This window comes from Cupressus sempervirens, chromosome 1 (assembly GCF_028749045.1).
Source record: "Cupressus sempervirens isolate cs-2001-9-10 chromosome 1, ASM2874904v1, whole genome shotgun sequence".
NCBI classification, from domain to species: Eukaryota; Viridiplantae; Streptophyta; class Pinopsida; order Cupressales; family Cupressaceae; genus Cupressus; species Cupressus sempervirens.
In genome coordinates, this window is record NC_143118.1 from 554,005,828 (window position 1) to 554,030,169 (window position 24,342).

Here is a 24,342-nt window from a genome sequence, read left to right on the forward strand (position 1 = left end):
CTTTATAAGAAATTAATTTAATCAATTTCTCCTTATTTCTCCACTTAGCCTTTGGAGAACATAAAGGCTAAGAACTCCATTGGGATGCTAAAAAGATGGGGACATTACAATTTATAAGTGTATAGTTGATCTTACATTTTATGGCATATCTTGCTCTATGCCTAGGAATATCTCTACTTGCAGTTTGTCATACATGCTATCATTTCCTTCCCAATCATATTCCCAGTTCAGGCCTTGCACTGCAAGGTTTTCAATCTTTTCATCATCAAATTTGACCTGTTTGGACGTGAGAGAATACTTGGGTTCCATTTTTTTTCTCTGGTTATCTTGGATAGTAGACTTAAGGTTACATTCTTTTTCTTGAGACATCTCCTTGTCCTTGCCAGCTTGATTTGTCTTTGGACTTCTGGAGAGTATCACGGTACTGCCCGACTTTATGTTTGGCTCACTTGGTTCTAATGAAGTTGTGTTCACAAAATATTATTAGTTGTAATTTATTTGATGTTTATAAATTATATCTTGTGGTTGTGTCTTTCTCCATAATTTCACAAGCTTCCTACTTCTCATTCACTATTATTGATAAATGTAAGGAGTAGGTTCTTGAATTTATTCTGCTGATGCATTATTGAGGAGTACGAACATAAACTTATCTGCTAAGTCAACTTTTGCAACTTAGGGTTGAACAATGTAAAGCTATGTTGGGGCCAGCAGGTTCTAATGAAAAGAGTAATAAAAACAGCTGTTTACCAAACTCTGACCATGATGATCAGAAATATAAGACATGCATATATAGTTACTGGTAATAGTTAGTTAATAAAATACTATGTCAAACAGTCAATATATACAACCTGAAGTTCAATTCCAAGAGTAGCTTCAACAAAACCCCTCGGAGGAGAGTCAGAGACCTTCCAAAATCATGGTACTTTTACTAATTGAGTATTTTAAGAAGTTGTTTAGTAAAGTAGTCCAAATCCTCCCACAATCAGAATGTTTTGATGAGAGGGTCTTCCTGAGCAGTCATTTGGAATTCCTCTTGCTTAAACAAGACAAAATCATGAGATGCCTTTTAGAGTATTTTTCCCAGTAGAGTAGCTATGGGCTCATAGGAAGAGCCTATGTCCCAGACTTGGCCAGAGCAGAAATTTCCTGTTTTTCTGGTGGTACTCGTCTCTCTTACTTGATGTAGATTCTTAGTTTAGAGCTATTTGCATTTTGGTATGCATAGGATATTGAACTTCTATCAATTGTGTCTACACCAAGGCTCATCCCAAAGGCTTAATATCATTGGAGTAGTTTAAACAAGTTCACTCTAGTATTATTTCTTGTGCTCGAACATAGAAAGCATTCTAATTGTGTGATTCTTGTAATGCTGAGCTTCTGGTGTAGTCTCAACTGGAGGTACACATTACTAATTTCTTTTCTCAGCTCAGCTTCCAGGTATTGTGTTTGCTCGAGGTGGGGCAGTTGCTGTCTTGATGATCTTGGATTGTGGCTGTGAGTCCTTTGTAGTGCTCACAGAGCAGGTCCCTATCTCTACTAGTTCAATTTTTTTTTCTTATTGCTAGTCTCCTAATTCAATCTGGGAAATCTAGTCAGTATTTGCCAAAAGCTGTGATGAGTCATGACAATTGAGGCAAAAATTAATAAGATGAATTTGTGTTGCTAACAAGAAATGTTTTCTGTGCAGCCGAGAGTTCCTGTTGGAAAAACTATTCTTGAGCTGCCAGCTGGCATGCTGGATGATGATAGAGGAGACTTTGTGGGTACTGCTGCTCGTGAGGTAAAATCACTTACATTGACTACAACATCTTTGGACTTAATAAGTAACAAGCTTAGCTGATAGTAGATAATATGATATCACTTCAGAAATCTTGGTAATTGTAATATAATTATTGCAGGTATGTAATCCCCCGAACTGGATACTTGCCCCAATAACACTCCCAAAATTTTCAGAAATTAAACAAAAAACAGTTATGCAACAGATTTCAGAATAACCAAAAATTAGACCAACAAATTCTCAGATAAGTACACCTCAGAAGTGTTACTGCGTTATAATAACCAGCAATACAATAACATATTATAATCCAATTTTAAAAACAATAACAAAGTCAGATTGGAAAAAACAATACAAAAGAACCTGTAAATCTATATGCGTACTCCATTGTGAATGTGTCACAAATGATGAATTGGGTTTGCATCCAATCCACCAAGAGCCTGAGGGTTTCCATCCTCAGGTTTTGAACATAAAATCCGAAAGCTTCCCAAGTTTCTCCAAGAGAAGATTGAAATCCAAATCAATATCCAAGCATGCCCAAAATGGATCTAACCTTCTCCTTTCAAAGCCAAATGCCTGTCTCTTTCTCTTCTCGTCTTTTTTGCCCCTAATTAAATCTCCTTAAATATTACAATGACCTTTATCAATCCACATTAAGCTCCAATAAAGTCATTTTTAATACTTTATCAAGTTGGATTATGAATTTCTAATTTTCCAGAAAAGGGACATTACAGTCCTCTCTCCTTGAGATTGCTTGTCCTCAAGCAGTCATGAATCTGCATACCAATACTAGGATCCATATAAACCTAAATGTAGTTCTATAGTCAAATTGGAGCAACTGAAATCAAAACCTGTCCCATGTAATTCTAAGAGCTGCAAGTAGTCTGATTTCATCTTTTCAAATGTTTATTTGATTGTGTGTAATTGTGTCTAGTGACTCCACATGAAGTTCTTGTTTGCCTCTCATCAATTTGAGTTTTCCACATAAGATCTTCAATTTATTTTTGAGAATCATCTGCTCTTGTTAATACTTTTACAACCCTCTCCCTTGTGACCAACGATCTTTCCATCAAATCTTGCAATGATAAAGCCTTGAGTTCAAATTCATCGAGGGTGCATGGGTTGTCACGCATTAAGTTTTTGGATTTGTTCTCAATTGTGAGAACATTATCTTCATTGCGCTCCATTATATTTCTAGAAGATGTCATGCAATCTTTGTGTTGCACAAATGGGACAACATTATGATCACATAAGGAATTCTCAAAGAAGCTTCTCTCCTTATGTATGCTATCAATACGGGTCTGCAAATCACCAATAAAAGGTTCTGAATTCTCCTCACATGTGATGATTGATTTTTCCTCTATATTATCAACTTTAGCTGATTGGAGACCATTACCCTTTCTGTTTTAATCATGCCCAGTAAGAGATTTTTTCAAAGCTTTATCTTTAACCTGTTCCTCATAAGTCATGGCATTACTTTCATTTGCAACTTTTCTCCCATCACCACTCAGCTGCAATATATCCCACAATTATGTTCAAGTGTTCGAGTCTCTTGACATGAGAAACAAATCTGCTCTTTCCTCATCTGGTTCTTTCTCTTTTTTGGAGATTCTGAAAAGTGTAATCCTATTAAAATTTCTTCTTCAACTTGCTATTGTTTTTACTTCTCCATCTTTAGCTCACATTGTTGGAGTACTTTGTTGAACAACACAAAAGTAAATTTAGAAACATCTTGTGTTTCCCTTGAAATTGCTAACAACATATGCATAAGAGGCTGAAAATGATCATCACTCTTGTTTATTGTCCTAACCATAATATTTTTTATAGCTGCAATAACATTTCCATTATTTTCTTTCCCAGTTGTGCCTAAGATCTCCCCCTGTTAGCTACCCCTGTTATGCGTTAAAATCTCCCCTTCAACTTGTCAAATAATGAAGTCCTGTCCCATAGTTTGTTGTAAATAGTGTAATAGTATTTGTATAGGAGTTAGTGATGATAATTTTTTTGTGCTCATTAATGTTTCAGCAGAAAACTCCAGAGATTCATTTGCCAACATCACATAGACCTCTCATTGGTCTTGTTGAAGAAGGAAAATCACCATAATAATTGCCCGTCATAGAGCTGTGTCTCCAACAACTGTGAATATCCACTGTTGTAAAGAAAGAATTTTGCAACACCCTTCAAACCAACTGGTCTACTTCAATTTATTGTTGTCCTGTGCTTTTATTTGTCAATTATGAATATGGACACCCACTATTAGGAAGTCTGTGATCCCAAAACTGTCATACACAGATTCTGGGAAGAGCAACCTTTTCTATGCAAGGTTCAGTTACTTAACCCCTCAGTGTTGTGATTAGAAATTTAATTCTCAATCCTAGAATACCATTTGTCTTTGGTATTTACAGCACATAAGCTTCAGCATCTCATTTGGTTTAGAATTCTCTGATGATTTGAACTTATAGAATTGCCTTTCATAAGAAAGGGGTCCCACACTTTATTCACTCAGTATAATTTTCTATAAAGATGACACAGTAATTGTTCAACATTTCTTTGACACAAGACTCTTATTTATTTACAGGTCCTTAATATTAATTAAAGCTACTAGTCTATATTAATATTCACTAATAATTGTAGTCTACAAGCTCGAAATATAAAAATTGGTTCTTGTGAATATGAATATCTACAACAAAGCCAAATATTATTTTGTATCAATCACTTGAGCCAACGACTTTTAGACATGCATCACGTTTCCTATAGAGGTATGCACAAATCTTGACAAAAGAATTGGTAACTCTAGTCTCACCATTTAATGGGTATGGTTTTTTATAAAAAATGCAGGGCCTCTGTCACGAATCTTCCCAATGTCGTATTAGGCTAGGAAGCTTCTCTTTTGTCCAAATGATAGTTGAGTTTAATTCTCGATCATCATTAATCTTTTCTTATTATCTTGGTCCATGTGGCATTTACAATATTTAGAGCCTGGGTGCATATATCTGACTTAATACTGGCTATTCATCAAAGGCTATGATGCACTATAATTGTTTGACATTTCATGTTGAAGCTTAACCATTTCCATATTCTGCAACAGTGGAAGCAATTTCCTGGGAACTCCAATAATGATATTCCTGTAAAGGTTCTCGTCTTTTCTACTTTATCTGTAACAGTAGACTGCTACCTTCCTTCCTTGATTGAAAATTTAAAATAAAAAAATCAGTAATGGAAATGACAGAATTTAGGAAGAGACATCCACTATCTTGAAACTAACTGAGAGTTATTCCAGTATTCCTTAGCAAATACTTGTTCTTGTTGAATTTTTAGCTCCAATTTCTTATGTAGTGAAAAAAGGTGAACTCATGACTCGAGCTTTGCACGTCCAGTCAAATGCAACACTTTTTACCATAACTAAGTGCCCAATCAACTTTGGCCTCCTGAAAGGAGGAACTTGATAGTCATCTAGATACAACTACTACTTTGTCTTCAAGCATGAAAAAACCCAACAAACTCATAGGACCTTCCAAAACACAATCTACTCATACGTCTAGTACGTAGAAACTAATCTTTTGAAGGATTTGTGTATTTTAGAATGCTCTACTGTAGATGAGAAATCTGCTTTGAATAGGAGATGAGGAATCTCCACTGATTCTATATTAGGGGCAACAATGGATGGCATCCACGACGTCAAGAAACATTACAATTTCAAACATTATCTGTAAAATAATTAATGAGGCTCCCAAATGATTTACCAGTCACACAAATACTAAAATTCAATAAAGCTCCAGACAAGTTTCTCATTCATGGCAATACGGAATGTATAATGCACTAACTTTAGGCGGCCAGGATATTAAGAATAAATTTTTCACCAGAGATAATTTCCAAAGCTGCGTCCAAATAAATAAATAATAAAAGCAAGACTTATTATTGCCAATATTCAATTATTTTCACATCTGCAAGAATTGCAAACCCCCTTATAATCCCATCTGACTATATGAGGTAATTTTCACATAGACTGGATCAATAATACTCCTAAAATTTTCAGAAATTTAAACTGATAAAAGCTATATTCATGCTTCTGGGTAAGATTGTATGTGAGTATCATACTCCTAGATCCATCATTTTTTTCTCTCATCCTAATGATGGATCAGTGAGCTAAAAATGATGGATCTAGGAGTATGATAAACTCACACACAATCTTACCCAGAAGCATGAATATAATATCATGGATTGTGGGAATTTGTTATTGTTAAGATAAAAGTTATACAAAGATTTCAGAATAACCAATAATTAGACCAAAACACACCTCAGAATTGTTATTGCATTATAATAACCAGCAATACAATAACATATTATAATTCAATCTTAAAATGAACAACAATCAATCAAATTGTCCCTTATTAAATTTCCTTAAATATTAAAATGACTTTTATCAATCTCTCTTTAGGCACCAAAAAAGACATTTTTAATATTCTATTAAGATGGCTTTTAAATTTCTAATATCCCATAAAAGGGACATTACAATAGGCTTTGCAATTGGTGATGGAGATTATATATAGCTTGCCATCTTCTTTTTAATTTGTATTAACGCGATCCAATACCAATTATATTGGTTACAACAATCTTATTATCACAAATGAATGAATATTTTATCTTTATATAGAGATGAGAAAGGCATGAAAGAAAAACTCTAATTTATTTATGTGTCTCTTGTTTAGAAATAATGTCTTTTGCATGCATGTTTGTTCATTATACTTCGAGCATCAAAGTTTGTTGGATTAGCCTATCATTGACCCTCATAGGCTAAGGTAGATGGATAGAGGGTCCCCTTTTGGCATAGATCAGTGTTTATCTCCATCAGAGCTCAGTATATGTTTATGGTTTCTCTTTGTTTGGTTCAGTTTGGTACAATTACTATATATGGCAAGTCAATTGTTGATAGAGAGAGAACCTTACTATTTTTAGTAGGACAATTGGATGCATAGTAGACACAATGGTTAACTCCCCAGTTCAGATGAAATTGAGAAATAATGATTGTTTGTGGAGTTTGGTTTTTGATTATTAATAAAGTGAAAAATTTATAAATAATTATATTTAAAATAAAAAAGTCACTTTATAATTAATTAAGCCATGACCCTTCATTTAAGTGTCTTAAAATGCAATTAATGAATTATATTTTGGAAGCTAAAATATTAAAATATTTTATAATGTTGATGCCCACACAAATTATATTATTTTAATTTTTAAATGATATTAAAGTGCATTTATAATCCATGAATATGAGTGCCTAAGTTTGAAGACATCATAAAGTTTTATTAAAAACCTAAAAGTGGATTTAAATACTATTAAGGATATTGGAGATATAAAAGCACATCAAAGCCAAATCAACCTCATTATTGATGATCATTTGTCTTTGGAGTTTGTGCAGTTGAAACAAGGGTTTCAGCTGTACTTGGGGCATTGGAGATTGTTCAATCTTAATTGATTATACAATTTTGATGTTGTGAGACACATGCCCAGTTACTTTATACATGAGTTCTATTTGTTCTTTAATTGGAGAAATACACCAAGGGTTTGAAGGTTTCTGAAGGTTTGTTAATTGTAAACCCAAATATTCATCATTGGCTGCCATTTATACCAGATTTCTAGAATGAAATTGCAGTTCCAGTCCGATTCTCACCCAAATTTGTAAGGAAGAGCTTTCTTTGCTAGGGGGCTACATACAAGAGCTTATTTTACATTAGGTATTAGTCTAGATTTACTCCTTTAATACCCACGTGTTCCACTGAGTAATCTAGGTGTTGGAATTTGTTGTCTCAAAATTCTTGAGTGTTGATAAATCATTTTAATATTTGGTCAAAGTCTTCTATATTATTTTTGGTTCTAAACATTGATATTGGAAAGCATTTTTGAAACTATTAAACATTTTATAATAATTGACATTGAAATAATTCTTCAGAAGAATGCATATGATTGAAAAACGACTACTTTGAGAAGATTGAATGGGAGATAAGTCCATCAAGAGCAATATAAATTTTTCACTTCTATGATTTATCATTTTAAGGAATCTTGCTTTGACCTTTTCACACTATCACCCCATTGCAAATGGGAACCCACCTTTTTCGCTCATAGCTATTAGGCTGGGCAAATTTTGACGTTAAGTTTTGGCAACTTAGAGCTTTAAAATGTTGAGGGGTAATGATAAATCAAGTGGCCTAGTTGTGAGTTTAAAGTGGGAACATTAAAATTGAAGTCTCACGTTATAATGGGTTGAATGTACAATCCTAAGTGTATTTAAATTTTGGATAGTCAATTTGTTTGAAATTCTATATAAAGGCATATCCCATGCATAAGGACCTTAAAATCCTAATAAAAAATAATTTCCACATTCAAAATGGCCAAAATCGTAAGGAAAATCAAATTTTCTTTATAAAATTACACAAAATCCGGACTTAACATGAATTGCCCTTCCTATTTTGATCAAAATCCGGACTTCACATGAATTTCCCTTCCTAATTTAATCAAACTCTGGACTCAACATGAATTTTCCTTTGTATTTTGATCAAATTCGGGATTTGATAAAACTATGGACTCAACATGGATTTCCCTTAGTATTTAAATATGGACTCAACATGAATTTCATGTCATGACCCCATTCTAATGTAAGATTTTAATAATTATTTATTAATTTATAATGTTAAATCAATAAGTAATTATTATCAAATAAATATATTAATAATAAATTGCTTATTATAATAAAATATATATCATTAGTGTAATGATACATAATCAATACTATATTATAATGAACAATTATATATATGAAGTATATCTAAGTAACCTATTCTAAGTATACTAATATAATAGAAGTATTTTATATTATACTATAATTAAACTATATATATATATATATATATATATATATATATATATATTAGTCAAATTAAAAACATTACCAAAGTGACTAAATGAATAGTCACTCACTCACATATATTAAAGGAAAATGATGATATCAAGGAAGGATTATTAGATATTTTTTGTTCTTTACAGAAAGTGGTAAATCAAATATCCCACATTTCTTATGGGAACCAAATAAGAGGCAAAACAAGTATATATAAAAGGAAGGTTGCTGCTTGTAATGACCCTTACTATAAAGGCCACTGAAACCCTCAAACTGGACTTAGGAATTTTGTCAAACAGTTGGCATGTAACCGAATAAGGCTGCAATATTACTAATTGTTGTACAACGAAACCTCAATATATGATGCCAATAATGTATGAACAACAATTCCAGATTATAACACTACCAATCTAAGAGATAGATGACAATATGAAACTCAAATATGAAGTCCAATGCAATTCTGATTTTATGACAGCAAATAGAACTGGTTACGATGAGAGACTGTCACAACTATGCACTTCTAATAAATCAAGCTCTTGACAATGCAATGTTATGACATGAACAATAACCCAGTTCAGATTTGGAATGCAAATGACGAAACTTTTACAACAGTTATTAATGACTGGAAAATAACTATTTATGCAATGACAGTGCTGACTGTTCTAATCCTTAACATGCAATATTTTGGCAATCAATATTTTGTGCACCTGGAATAGCTCCAATTTTGCTGGATATGAATGCTGGATTAATGCCACACGAAGACCTCACAATCTGCCCCAAACCGACTCACAAAATTGTTGCTGCTGCCCAACTGACAGGGCCGTACAGGTACGGCCTGGTACGGCTGCTAGATAAAAATATTGCAACGTTTTTTGTCACTCCAAAAGCAATAAATCTGGGCGCCTAGGGTTGCTGAATAACCCCCTAAAATATGAAATTCATCCGTCAAGCCAATTAGGAGTTATGAGCAAAAACGTGGGTCCAAACCCTGGACTGGCAGTTTGAAAATAATGCACAACTGTGTCTTCAAACCCTGTTAATCAATCCACAAATGCTAGGGCACAACTGAAACCCTTATTCCAACCAAAGTAAACCCTTATAACTGAATCTCAATGAAGTCCAAATGAGATGGCTGCATTACCAACTCCTCAAATGCAACAATTCAGGTGATATTTCACACCCTCAAAGTCGCCAATCCAAGGGAATGATTCGTTCCCAAAGATCAAATAATAATTTGCAGACCCAAGAGACTACAAATTTGCTCCACAATGGAAGAAGTAGAAGAAATCTCAAATCCAAGCATGTCCAAATGAGAGGCCCAGCCCTCTATTTATTCACTTTTTTAAGAAGTTGCTAGAACTTCTAGAAACATCCTTTATAAAATCTCATTATAATGCACTTTTTATAATAAAGTAATTTTATAAAATAAAAAGTGCAACTCAACTTAAAATTATAACATGTAGGCCCCAATAACACATAATAATAAAATATAACTTCTTAACACTTCTTCAAGAGCAAGATATGACCATCTGATCCGCAGAATTGACTCTCTTTCCACACCATTTGCCTACGAGAGTCTGGAATAGGCAAATCCATGATCAATGCCATGTCGAACTAAAGAGGGGACATTACAGTCCGCCCCTCCTGAAATTGCTTGGCCTCAAGCAATCTCAACGCCGGGTGCTGCAAAATAGCTTCCCCCTCCCAAGTTGCATCCTCAACAGGTAGATCTTTCCACTTAACCAAGTATTCTCTGATCACTCTTCTGCGAAGCTGCTTTTCTCTGCTCTCCAGGATGGATTCTGGCACTAAAATCAATTTTCCCTCATCGTCTAAAGGAGGTAATACTGCGGAAGGCACCACATTCTGACCCAACGCCTTCTTGAGGCGGGACACATGAAACACATTGTGCACCCTGCTGTCTGCTGGAAGCTCCAACTCATAAGCCACCTCACCAACTCGCCTGATAACCCTGAATGGTCCGTAATAGCGTGGCTTGAGTTTCTCTGCACCACTCTTCTTAAGAGTAGATTGCCTGTATGGCTGCAACATGAGGTAAACCATATCATCCACCTCAAAACTACGCTCAGTCCTCTTCTGGTCTGCATACTGCTTCTGCTGGTTCTGAGCTCTCGCAATATTATCTTTGAAAGTAGCAACTATATCCTTACTCTCCTGTAATAATTCTCCTGCACTGGGTACCCGTCTGTCGCCCAACAACAAATCCAAGAAACTAGGTGCTTCATAACCATAAAGTGCCATGAAGGGTGTCATCTGTATAGTGATGTGATATGTAGTATTGTAACAATACTCGCAGAGATATATCCATCTGACCCAAGCTCACTGCTGAGCTGCCACATAATTCCTTAAATACCCTTCCACCCATTTGTTCACAATCTCCGTCTGACCATCGATTTGTGGGTGATAGCTAGTGCTGGGTGTAAGCTCTGTGCCACATAACCGGAATACCTCCTGCCAAAAATGACTCATGAAACGGCTATCCCTGTCACTCACAATGTTCCGAGGCAATTCGTGCAATCTGAAAACCTCCTGAAAGAAAACCTCTGCCACCTGAGCTGCTGAGTGGGTAGTGGTGATAGGAAAGAAATGAGCATATTTTGTTAATCTATCTACCACCACATAAATACAATCCCGTCCTTGTACCTTGGGAAAACCTGTGATAAAGTCCATGGAGATGCACTCCCACTTCCTGTCAGGGATCGGAAGTGGCTGTAGGAACCCTGCCGGATAGGTGTGTTCTTGTTTGTTTTGCTGGCAAACAAGACACTCTCGAACGTACTGCAAAACATCAGTTTTCAGCCCCTTCCAAGTGAACCGCTCTCGAACTGACCTGTAAGTCTTGAAGTACCCGGGATGGCCTGCTGTCGGTGAATCGTGAAATGCTCTCAAAATCAGTTGCTTAACCTTCGATCCTGGGACTAGGTAAATCCTGTTCTTGTAAATGATTAAATCATCTACAAGTGTGTATCTGGTATCAATCACTGTTCCCTCCACTATATCGGAGGCCCATGTATCCTTGGCATACTCTGCTATAATCAAGTGTCGCCAATCCTCTGATATCTGAACCATTAGAGTGAGGTGTGGCCTTCGAGATAGAGCATCTGCAACAACATTCTGAGTTCCCTTGACATATGAGATGTCAAAATCATATGCCTGCAACTTGCTTACCCACTTTTGCTGGCGATCATTCAGGTCCCGCTGTCCCAAGAAATGCCTCAAACTGTTATGATCAGTTTTAATACAAAACTTGCTACCCACAAGATATTGTCTGAATTTGGCCAAAGCATGCATGATGGCCAACATCTCCTTATCATATATACTGAATGAACACTCGGGGCCTCTGAGCTTCTTGCTCTCATAAGCTATGGGGTGCTTATTCTGCATAAGTACAACACCTACTCCCTCTCCAGATGCATCACATTGAAGCTCAAATGGCTTCGTGAAATCAGGTAATGCTAGAACTGGGCACGTAGTCATTATCTCCTTAAATCTCATAAAACATTCCTGTGCCTTCTGAATCCACACAAATTCCCCTTTATTCAGTAGATCTGTCATGGGAGCTGCATGTCGTGAGTAGCCACTGACAAACCTGCGATAGAAACCACATAAACCAAGGAACCCCCTCAACTGTGTAAGGTTCTCTGGTGGAGGCCAATCAACAATAGCGCGAATCTTTTCAGGATCCATCCGCACTCCATCTGCACTAATAATGTGTCCCAAATATAACAGCTCGGTCATCCCTAAGTCACATTTGGACTCTTTTGCATACAAGGACTCCTTCTGTAAAATGCTCAACACTGTCTCCAAATGCTCTAGATGCTCTTGCCATGATCGGCTATAGATCAAAATGTCATCAAAAAACACCAGCACGAATTTCCTCAACTGATGGTGGAAAACTCTGTTCATAGTGGACTGGAAAGTGGCAGGTGCATTGGTCAGACCGAAAGGCATGACTACAAACTCAAAGTGCCCACAATGACATCTGAAAGCAGTTTTCTCAATATCCTGTTCACGGACTCTGATCTGGTGATTTCCTGTTCTCAAATCAATTTTCGTGAAATAACAAGCCCCATGCAATTCATCTATCAACTCATCAATGCGAGGAATGGGATACCTGTTCTTAATGGTTCTCTTATTTAATTCCCTGTAATCAACACACATCCGAAGAGTTCCATCCTTCTTTTTTACCAAAACAACAAAAGATGCAAAAGGTGACTTACTTGGTCGGATGTGCCCCATAGCTAACAACTCCTCGATGGTCCTTTCGATCTCATCCTTGAGTCGCTTTGGGTGTCGATATGGTGTGATCATGATAGGCTTAGCACCTTCCTCCAGCTCAATAACATGTTCAATGCCTCTGTCCGGTGGCCTGCCTGGTGGAATCTCACTGAATACCTTTTCTTACTTAATCCTCAATTTCTGAATATCAGGATGATATTCCGTCTTATGTTGCTCCTCCTGTGTAGGTGTCAAAGTACAAATTGCTGCCCACTCTATATCATTATGCCTAGTTAATCTCTCCAGCCGCCTAAATGAGATAGTCCTGATGTCTCCATTACGGAAAGCCTTAAGCACATGAGTCCTACCATTCACTTCGAATTGTATCTCCATATCCTCTAGTCTCAGGGTAACCACCTTCAATGAATGTAGCCACTGCATTCCAAGTACTATATCCATGTCACCCATGTTGACCACATGATAGTCCGCCTTAAACTCATAGTTGTTCAGGCGCAAAGGTAGGTCTCGTACCATCCTGTCACAACGAAGAGTGTATCCATCAGCTACCTTGACTCTTAGTCCCACGAACTCCTCAGTAATGAGTCCACGCTTCTCCACGAATCGTGCATCAATGAAATTATGTGTGGCACCTGTGTCCAATAATGTAATAACCTTCTGCCCAGCCAAAACTCCCCGAAGTTTGAAAGATCCCTCTCTGGATACTAGACAGTCGTGCTTCCTGTAAATGTAGCTCTGTTCCCTGCTGTTGCCCTGCACTGTCTATCTCCTGCTCTCCCTCTGCTTCATCAGGATCCTCATCATGATGTTCTGAACTATCTGAATCTGAGCCTTCGTAATAAGCTCACATTGCTCGGTTGGCCTTCCCTTTTGGCCTCATAGGACAGTCATGGCCATACTCATACGGGCCTTTGCAATAGAAGCATAGCTTCTTCCTACGCAAGTCATTAAGTGTCTCCTTGTCCAACCTCTTACTTTCCTCCTTAGGTAGCTGTGCCTCTCTATGAAAGGGTTTCCTGTCCCTATCTTTTCCTGAAGGGAAACTCTTTGCCTGGAATTTATTTTTAGAAGCTGAAGAGGAATCCATGTCACGAGCTTTCTTAATGGCTTCCTGCAAAGTGGGAGGGTTGAGAGCTTTAATCCACCCTCTCAACGGATCAACTAGCCCATCCATAAATAAAACCAATAGCCTCCGTTCAGATACATTTGTTACTAACACTGCAAGTTTCTGAAACTCTGAAATGTATGTTTCCAATGATCCCCATTGTTTAAGCTGAGCTAACTCCTTGAAATGGAGTTCTGGATCCTTCTTATCAAAACGTTCAGTCAGTCTCTCCGTAAACTCCACATATGAGGTAATGTGTGCATGACCCATAGTGATCATACCATGATGCCACCACTCGTGTGCTAACCCATCCAGGTGAATTGCTGCATACTTAATAGCTTCTTCCTCAGACATAGGGTTCAATTGAAAGTATGTGTCAAGTTTTTGAACCCAAGCTCTTGCTGTAGACTTCCCCGAGCCATCATAATATGGTAACTGAAGTTTCCCTACTTTCTTTCGTAGCTCATAGCTCTGAGTCCTGTCATGTCCACGGGGCATATGCTTCATCTGCACATCCAAATACTCTCTAAAGGTGATTGCAGCTGTAAAATTTGGACCTCCTGCTTCCCAATCTCTCCTCAGCTGATCCTGTATGTCAGTGATCTGGGGTTCTGGTACTGGTTGCTCTGGAGCTCTAGGAAGGAACGTGGGAATCATAGGTCTCGAACTCACTGTCCTAGCTTGCTGGGGTGCATGACCGAAATTGTTCCCAATTTGTTCGCCTCCATTATGTATCCCATCCTGATTATTCCCATTCTGATTGTTACCATTCTGATTATTTCCTCCACCTATGTTAGTGTTCAACCCCATTTGACGAGCCATCATCTGCATCATAAGCTCCATTCTCTGATTCTGTTCCTGTGCTCTTTGTTCGGCTAATCGCTGTCCCTGTGCCAAGGTGTCTAATAACTGTAAAAATCTTTCCTCTTGCTGATCTGGACCGGCATTCCCGCCTCTATCCATATTGTAGTCGTAGTCTTGATCAAAGAATACCTCCCCTGTGTCTGTATGACTGGATTCTATGTCCACCTGTACAGATGAGCTAGACTGTTCGCTCTGCAGGTCTAAAATCCTATCTTGTCTTGCTTTGGTATTGCGGAAATTATAAAGCCTATGTCGCATGCTCGTAAATGTTCTGATTTTAGTGTTTTGATATTTCGTCAAACACTTTCCCTTCTATCCAGCTGTTCCAAATTCCCTATAAGACCTCCACAGGATGGCAGGACTTATAGCTCTGATACCACTGTAATGACCCTTACTATAAAGGCCACTGAAACCCTCAAACTGGACTTAGGAATTTTGTCAAACAGTTGGCATGTAACCGAATAAGGCTGCAATATTACTAATTGTTGTACAACGAAACCTCAATATATGATACCAATAATGTATGAACAACAATTCCAGATTATAACACTACCAATCTAAGAGATAGATGACAATATGAAACTCAAATATGAAGTCCAATGCAATTCTGATTTTATGACAGCAAATAGAACTGGTTACGATGAGAGACTGTCACAACTATGCACTTCTAATACATCAAGCTCTTGACAATGCAATGTTATGACATGAACAATAACCCAGTTTAGATTTGGAATGCAAATGACGAAACTTTTACAACAGTTATTAATGACTGGAAAATAACTATTTATGCAATGACAGTGCTGACTGTTCTAATCCTTAACATGCAATATTTTGGCAATCAATATTTTGTGCACCTGGAATAGCTCCAATTTTGCCGGATATGAATGCTGGATTAATGCCACACGAAGACCTCACAATTTGCCCCAAACCGACTCACAAAATTGCTGCTGCTGCCCAACTGACAGGGCCGTACAGGTACGGCCTGGTACGGCTGCTAGATAAAAATATTGCAGCGTTTTTTGTCACTCCAAAAGCAATAAATCTGGGCTCCTAGGGTTGCTGAATAACCCCCTAAAATATGAAATTCATCCGTCAAGCCAATTAGGAGTTATGAGCAAAAACGTGGGTCCAAACCCTGGACTGACAGTCTGAAAATAATGCACAACTGTGTCTTCAAACCCTGTTAATCAATCCACAAATGCTAGGGCACAACTGAAACCCTTATTCCAACCAAAGTAAACCCTTATAACTGAATCTCAATGAAGTCCAAATGAGATGGCTGCATTACCAACTCCTCAAATGCAACAATTCAGGTGATATTTCACACCCTCAAAGTCGCCAATCCAAGGGAATGATTCGTTCCCAAAGATCAAATAATAATTTGCAGACCCAAGAGACTACAAATTTGCTCCACAATGGAAGAAGTAGAAGAAATCTCAAATCCAAGCATGTCCAAATGAGAGGCCCAGCCCTCTATTTATTCACTTTTCTAAGAAGTTGCTAGAACTTCTAGAAACATCCTTTATAAAATCTCATTATAATGCACTTTTTATAATAAAGTAATTTTATAAAATAAAAAGTGCAACTCAACTTAAAATTATAACATGTAGGCCCCATAACACATAATAATAAAATATAACCTCTTAACACTTCTTCAAGAGCAAGATTTGACCATCTGATCTGCAGAATTGACTCTCTTTCCACACCATTTGCCTACGAGAGTTTGGAATAGGCAAATCCATGATCAATGCCATGTCGAACTAAAGAGGGGACATTACAGTCCGCCCCTCCTGAAATTGCTTGGCCTCAAGCAATCTCAACGCCGGGTGCTGCAAAATAGCTTCCCCCTCCCAAGTTGCAAAGACTTAAGATTGCCAAAATCTGAAGCAAGAGGTCAAGTTAAAGCATGATCCGTCCTTGGTGATTGGAGTCTAGGTGAAGAAGGAAGATATCTTGCATTGAAGAAGGGTTGAAGGTGACTAAGGAAGCCATTAAAGGGCTGTAAACAAGGTATTTTCAGACTTCATTCTGAAAACCCCTTCTATGGTATGATTTTCTTTGAGAAATTATAAAAACGCATTTTCAAGGAACTTCATTCATGAGTCATGTCAGGTTGTTTGAAGGTATTTTTCTCAGAATTTTGAAGGCATGGGGAGGCTGGGAGTGTGAATATTCCAACCAAAATCTAAAAAATACTGTGGCAATTTTTTTTTTTTGAAAATTTCTAGAAAATCATCCTGACAGTGAATCTTTCCAAACTTAATTGTTGAGTCTTCCCTCGCCACTCGCTCATCATTTGCAACCATTTTCAGGCATCAAGGAGGTGTGGTAAGACTTCCATGAATGAATGTCTGAAAACTATGCCCAGAAATTTGATTTTTTTCACTTGACTTGGGTTTGGTTTGAAATTGCACTCTGATTGGGAATTGATTACGGGTCTTTCAGGAGTGATCTGAGGCCCATTCTAAAGGGCATTCGAAGTCTGAAACACAACTTGTAAGACCAATATCATCCAGAACAGGTAAGTTTCGGATGTCTGAATTTCATCATAACGATAAGGCAAGTTTGTTGTTGTGATGGGTTTGCAATATGATTCCTACTTCATATGGGTGGCCTAAATCATGATCTGGAGTAAATTTGATAAGATGTTAGGACTGTTTTGCCATGTCTTCAGACTTACCGTACCCTATCTTCAAAAGAATTTCAGAATAATGATGATGAGTTTGCTGTTATGTTTGACCTCCAGCTTGATTCTTACTCCATAGTGAGACTTTGATTCACGATCTAAGATAAATGAGGGCGGGTGTATGGCTATTTTCAGACTATCCATCTTTTTCTTTAGAAATTCGAACTTTGCTCTAAGGTTTGATTCTATTTCTTTCTTTATGTGATGGATCGTTGTTCTAACACAAGGATTAGTGCAAACTTAGGTTCCACATTACATTTATTATGCATGGATTTTGAGCATGGTTTGGATCAATCACAACTCATTTTCAAAGTTGCCCTCAAAATTTTTTTGGTTGTTTTTGATCATTAACTTTGTTTCAGCACTTGATCATTTTGTTCATTGTTGACCAATGAGTTTGTAGACTTGGTTTTTGCTTTAGTTTGGAATGCTGGGATCATCTTAGGAGGGATTAAAATGAAATTCCATACTTATCAGAAGTTTGAACTTTTTAAGTTACTAGTTCACTGCCATGATTGAATTGTTATTTGTTTCCAAGGTCTTGTGAGAATCCCAGGTCATGATTTGAAGTTCATTTGACAAGTTAATAGAGCGGATTTGAGGTTGTTATCATGATTGGTTAGGAAATCAGTATTCATTAGTATTTCTGAGTATTAAAGATCCTTGGCGTCTTGATATTCTTGCTTGCATTGATTTTTTCTTTCCTTGGATTAGTTCATTAAAATGAAATATGGAATTTATCACCTAATCCATGGATAAGTTCAAGCAATTACATGATCTAAACTTAGTATTTTTTTAAATCTTTAATCCTTACTAACTATGAGTCTTGAACAGGATGGCAAAGCCCAAGGGATTTGCAGTCAGGACAATGCTAGTCAAGAAGCTATCTAAGGGCTTCTATTCAGAGTCCTCAATGACATCCAAGTGGAGAAAAGTCATAGATACTAACTTGGAATACCTCATTTGAAGAAAATAAGGAGATGAACGGTGATAGAAGACCATTTGACTTCACAACTGGTAGTAAATATAATAAACAGTGGACTTTAACAGGCAGCTGGTTTTTCTCCAGCCATCCAATGCAGCGAGCTCATGGTTGAATGTGCAAAGAGCTATGATCCAAACACAAGGACAATCCGAGATCAAGGAAGGGTGTTGCATTCTTGAACAAAGAGGTGGTAAGAGAGACTTTTGGAATCCTCGATCATTTTGGAAGATATTGGCAAAGGAAGAGACTAAGAAATTATTTGAAGAAAGGCATGATACTTGCAAGGATATCATAAATAAGAAATGGATTAGTGAACCTAAGAAAAATCATTCTAAACTTCCGACGAGGTTGGTGAGTCAGGACTTCAAAGATGAATATAGTGACAAGGTGTTTATGCTGAACAAAATTATGGGATCACTTTAGGGGGCTTTCTTTGACACCTAGATGTTCTACTTTATTGAGGTAATAACAGTTGGAGAGGTAATGTTAAAATGGGCAAGGTTAATAACTTACAAGTGACCACATGTATACACAATTGAAATACTTAAAGAAGACAAGTCAATTCGATATGAGTTCCTACATAGTCTACTTATTAGTAAGAAACATAAAGTATCCAAGCCTCATATGCAGGAGCGTGGTAGGAAATGGGAAGGATCAATTTAAGAGTATGACTGTTATGCTGAGTTGCAGTTACATTGGAAGGTAAGTTACAGGAGGTGAACATCACTTGCACACTCCAGGGAGAAGCATTTAGTAGGTTGTCCAATGAGGTGATTACACTAATCAAGCAGTATGGAAATTGGTGTATTTAATTCCCACTTTTGCCTATATCAGGGTCGAAGGATTTTTTTTCATAACCATATAGACTCCCTAGATATCCTACAAACAAGTAGGTTCTATTGGAATTGGTTAGAGAACTTTCAGAATTTAATATTATGCAAAAGTAGAGGCACAAACAAGGGGCGTTATGAGCAAAAGCATGAGACTCACATAGGCTGATCAACCTCCATGACAACAGATTATGAAGGTCTCTAATGATCTTGCTCAATAACATAATCAATCTCAGCAATACATCAGCTGCTGAAGTAACTTCTTCATCAAATGCAAGAATACATCAGCTGTTGCAAGTAAAATAATACATCAACTATTGTACTCAAATAATCTCCACCGTGAAGCATAAGATTGGACTTTTGAAGTAAAACCCACAATTAGCAATAATTCAGCTGGTATCTCACAGCCTCAAAATTGCGCAACCAATGAAGGTTTTCGTCCCCAAAGATCCTCCAATGGCTGAAACCCTAGCTGGCTTCTCCACCAAATAATCACATCAAACAATCATCAATTCCTGGATGATGAGAATGAGGCCCATGATGTCTGTTTATACCTTTTCCTCAAGAGGTTGGCCCAAAATCTAGAAGCTTTAAAAAATTATTTTATTTTTATTGACTTTATGATATATTATTTTATTTAAGTCACTTTATTAAATTAATTAAATATAAACTTACCTTTTAATATTTATTTATTTGATAACTTTATAAATAATTAACTTAATACCACTTATTTATTTAATTAAAATAATTAATTAGTCATCCTCATAAAATATTTATTATTTTGGACAACTTAATTAATTAAATTAATTAAATCAAATTACCTCCAAAACGGGGACATTACACGTTCTTTGCCATTGCTTTGGAAAAAAATGCTTCAGTTGCCCTTTGTTGCAGGGAGAAAAGATAGCGAGTTTAGAGGTACAATTCTACCAAATGGGAACATACCACCAAGGAAAGATTTTGATCCATTCCAAAAGATCTAAGACTAGGTTTGAAAGACAAGCATAGGACAAACATAGAGGATTATTAGATGAATCTTGTCGATGAAGAGGCTATGAGGAGGAAGATGTGGTCAAGAATGACAGCAGATTTCATGAGGAACTGTGGAATCATCCCCATTCCTGATCAAGTTAAAGATGATGGGAACCCATTCCATCCTAATTATGAATACGAGAAGAGTAAGTCAATTGAGCCTCCTAATTGGTCACAACAGGATGAGCTTTTAGATTCGGGAGTCTTGATGAAAGTAGTGAGTAAATCAAGGGCATGGGTAGGGACAAGCAAGTAAAGAGATTGATGAAACAAAGTATCACCTTTACCTATGCACATATGCAAAATGAAGACTCTTCTTCCAAAGGCGATGAGGGGACTATCAACACTTCAAGATTGCACATTCAAGAAGCAAGGTGAACTTCAAAGGGAAAGGGAATTGTGGCAGGAACATCACATGCATCAAGTGTTACATCCTAAATTTTTGATCTTTTAAAATAATGTGATAAGCCATTGTAATGGGTAGTTAGATACTCTTGGATGTCATGATCTTGTGAAATGGAAGTTATGATTTACTGAATTGATTCCATCTGAAAATGACTTGTTAGTTGATTTATGTTATTTTGACAAAAATGAATGCTTATATTTTAATATAAAGATTAGTGCTAGTTAGCCGTTGTGATAATTATTAGTTATTTTGTTTTATTGATATTTCAATTTAAATGGAGGAACGTGTTATTATTGTGGAAAATGCATTTTTGGTTGCAGGAGTGGACAAAGGGGGGAAGCATTGCTAAACGGGATTGAACGAATGGGCACCATTTTAGTTCATCGTCAGACTATCAAGTATGGGCTCTAACTACCTTGATGAAAGATTTAACGACTAGGCAATGGGGTATACTTTGGACAGTCATGAGCTACTTGGTCAATTTTTATAATAGGAGAAATATTAAACCTTTAATATCATGAAAAGAACTATTACCTCTTTTTCATTTTTGAGATTGTGGATGTGCTCTATATAAATGTGTTCGTATCTAGAGAGAATATAAGGATAAAAATAAATTTTATGTACTTTCAAAATTACACATGCGTATAGATATATGTATATATAGGTAGAATCATACACAAAATTCAATAGCATGATGACATAATATTTAAATGTATATATTTACTTATAAACATATATTTGTTTAAAATTATGGAGAAAATATAAACTACTTTATGATTCCAAAACATGAGAGTTGTCACCTTTTATTGAAGTTAAAGAATTTTTGTAACTGTAAATTGAGCTCCTTTTTGTAACCATAATGGGAGACTATATTTTTTGTTCCCCATGGTTGAGAGAGCATTCTTTCTGACATGCCCTCTCTCATTATTGTATACGATTCTCTATGAACCAAGTTTTTCTTATCTCTCTGTTTGATATTAGAAGCATAATACCATACTAATAATGCAATACTGAGCTGCTTAGTTGAAGCCAATAACACCTCACTATTACTGCATGCTGACTCGCATGGGTGAAGTCATATCATACATAGTGGTTGCTACTGCATCAAAGATTTGCACTGTTTCTCTTTGTATCCAGGTCATGTATCTTTATGAAATTATTTGCATTGTATGTAATGCCTTACGATTCAAGAAAGCTCCTTTTATTCAACTGCAGTATTAGCTTGAGCTTGATTTTGTATCTGAGAAGTGTTGGCTCTGCTCTTTATTTTTTTTCTATATTATGACAAGTCCCTATGCCCATAAGTATGAACTGCTATAAAGGAATGCCCAACCAATGCAATCATATAGAACTTTTATGTTGTGTAAAATCTGCTGTATCTTTGGTCTTGAAATATCTTCTGTTTTTCTTTGCTATTTGATATCTACCAGCTGTGATTGATTTCAAAATGGTTCTCACTACCAATTCTGATTTAAAAGAATCTTATGATTATTAGTAGTCTCCTAGGATTCACCCAAGGCCGATAGAGCCAAGTGTAAATGGGTGAAGAGGAGAAGAATCCTGCAAGAGAAAAAGCAACTAATATTCAGTGTCTTAAATATATGATCAATTAATGGAAGAGATTGCTTAAGTCCAAAGTCAGCTCATGATTGTCCAAGATGTAATTAGTTGTCAAGTAGAGTGGTGTTGATCAGGTTTTTCAATACCCACCTAAATCCTTGGCCAAGGTAGTATAGAGTCATGCTTGCCATAAATGATCATTAGAGGTTAGGAGTGCTAGCTAATAGAGGAAAGGTTGATGGAAGAATTCCTCATCCTGGTCTACTGCTTGGCCAATATTCTAACACCTGTATGCTTAGGATTGCAGGACTATGGTGTCCCAAGCCTAACCTGGGGTAGGGAGGGCCTTTCTCATAAGAGATTGTGTGGGGTTATGTTAAGGTCCACGGTTGGGAGTATAAACCTATGTTAATGCTTCTCCTCTTTGCTAGATGCCGAGGCTTGCACAACACATTGTTAGTTAATTCAGTTAACTCAGTATGAATCCTAAATCTTTTACTTGTATGTACCTTTATATTACTTGAATGTATAGTCGTAGATGTGGTTAAATTGATTTGTTCCGTTTAAAATGAAATCATAGAAATTAGTTAAGGAAGTTAATTTAGTTGTCTTTCATATGAAATGGATATATTCGTTATTTAATTTTGGATTTATAGTTATGACGTATTGTTTCTCAACTACTTCATGTCATTGTGCTATAATATTTGGTTATAATCTTTGAATATGTACTTTATTTCCAGCTCAATAAAAATGGTACGTTACATCAAGTGATAGGACTATCAATAGAGAATTTGGGAGCCAAAGGAACAAACCCACCATGCCTACTTCTATTCATAGCTCTTCATCACCTAGGGAGATAGAGACAAAGATTTTGGATGATGATTCAATACAAAGTGGAGATACAAAGATCTTACCTTAGGACAGTCAGGAGGGAGCTTCTTCCACGCATTTAGTTTAATAGGATATTGCTATCGTATAATTGGTTGTAGATTTGGGTGATGATATAGGACAACATAATCCTGGCACTCAAGAGGTAAAAGATTAAGTCATCTCAACATTGAGGGGATTCGATGAAATTGAGCAGATGAATGTGATATGAATTTAATCAAGGTTATGGATAAGGGAGGACATGAAAAAAGGAAAAGGGTGGAAGAAGTTCTCCTTGTAGAGGAATTGAATACATTTTTTAGAAAAAAGGAAACCCGAACCAACAAAGAAGATTTGTAGGATTTCCAGGGATAGGATAGGATCTTGCATTGTGCATTTGGCTGTTCTTATAGGGGATAGGAATGAGGATGATATTACTCCTAATGATTACCACAACTCCTCATTTGATATTGGGCCAACAACTGTTGAGCAAGAGTTTCGGGAATTGAATACCGCAAAAGAAAAAATGCATGAGTTGACAAAAGAAAATGAAAAAGTATAGATAGAAGACCTAATGCTAAAGTAGATCAAAGACGTGTATGTGAATCCATCAAGCCATGAGAACACAACACTTACCCCATATGTTCCCACTCCTCAAGGTTCAAACATATGAAAAGACCACCATCATTGTAGAAAAGGTGCAGGGATCAGAGGAAATGTGGAAGTTGTTTCAACCCGTCAAACATAAGGTCATTCCTCGTCCCAAGACATTGAGAGCCATCCCTACATTGGTCCTGATGCAGGAAGGAGTTATTGACAGAGGAAGTGCTTATGAATTTGGCCATTGGTATCTCTTAGTGATCACCAAAAAGACTACATATGAGCATTTCCCACACAGTGTAATGATTTGGAGGATCTTATCTTGAGGACATGTTCAAAGGTCCTTATTGCAATCAAGGAACTGCTTGATCTTGATTTTGACGCTTCTTGTGAGTTGAATTTGGTAGAGTTGATGGAGAGATTGAAATCAATTTATTCCAAAAACACAAATTCTCTTGAAGAGAGTCACTTGAATGGTTTCCTC

The 24,342-nt window shown here is 36.7% G+C and overlaps 1 protein-coding gene across 1 annotated transcript in view; it reads left to right on the forward strand.

The window, feature by feature from the left end:
* Positions 1-24,342, forward strand: part of NUDX14 (nudix hydrolase homolog 14) — a 118,669-nt gene that overhangs the window by 72,775 nt on the left and 21,552 nt on the right. Inside the window, exons 5-6 of the mRNA XM_089830630.1 lie at positions 1,431-1,523; positions 1,688-1,780. Of these exons, the coding sequence (XP_089686756.1) occupies positions 1,431-1,523; positions 1,688-1,780 (186 nt within the window). The remainder of the gene's footprint in view (positions 1-1,430; positions 1,524-1,687; positions 1,781-24,342) is intronic.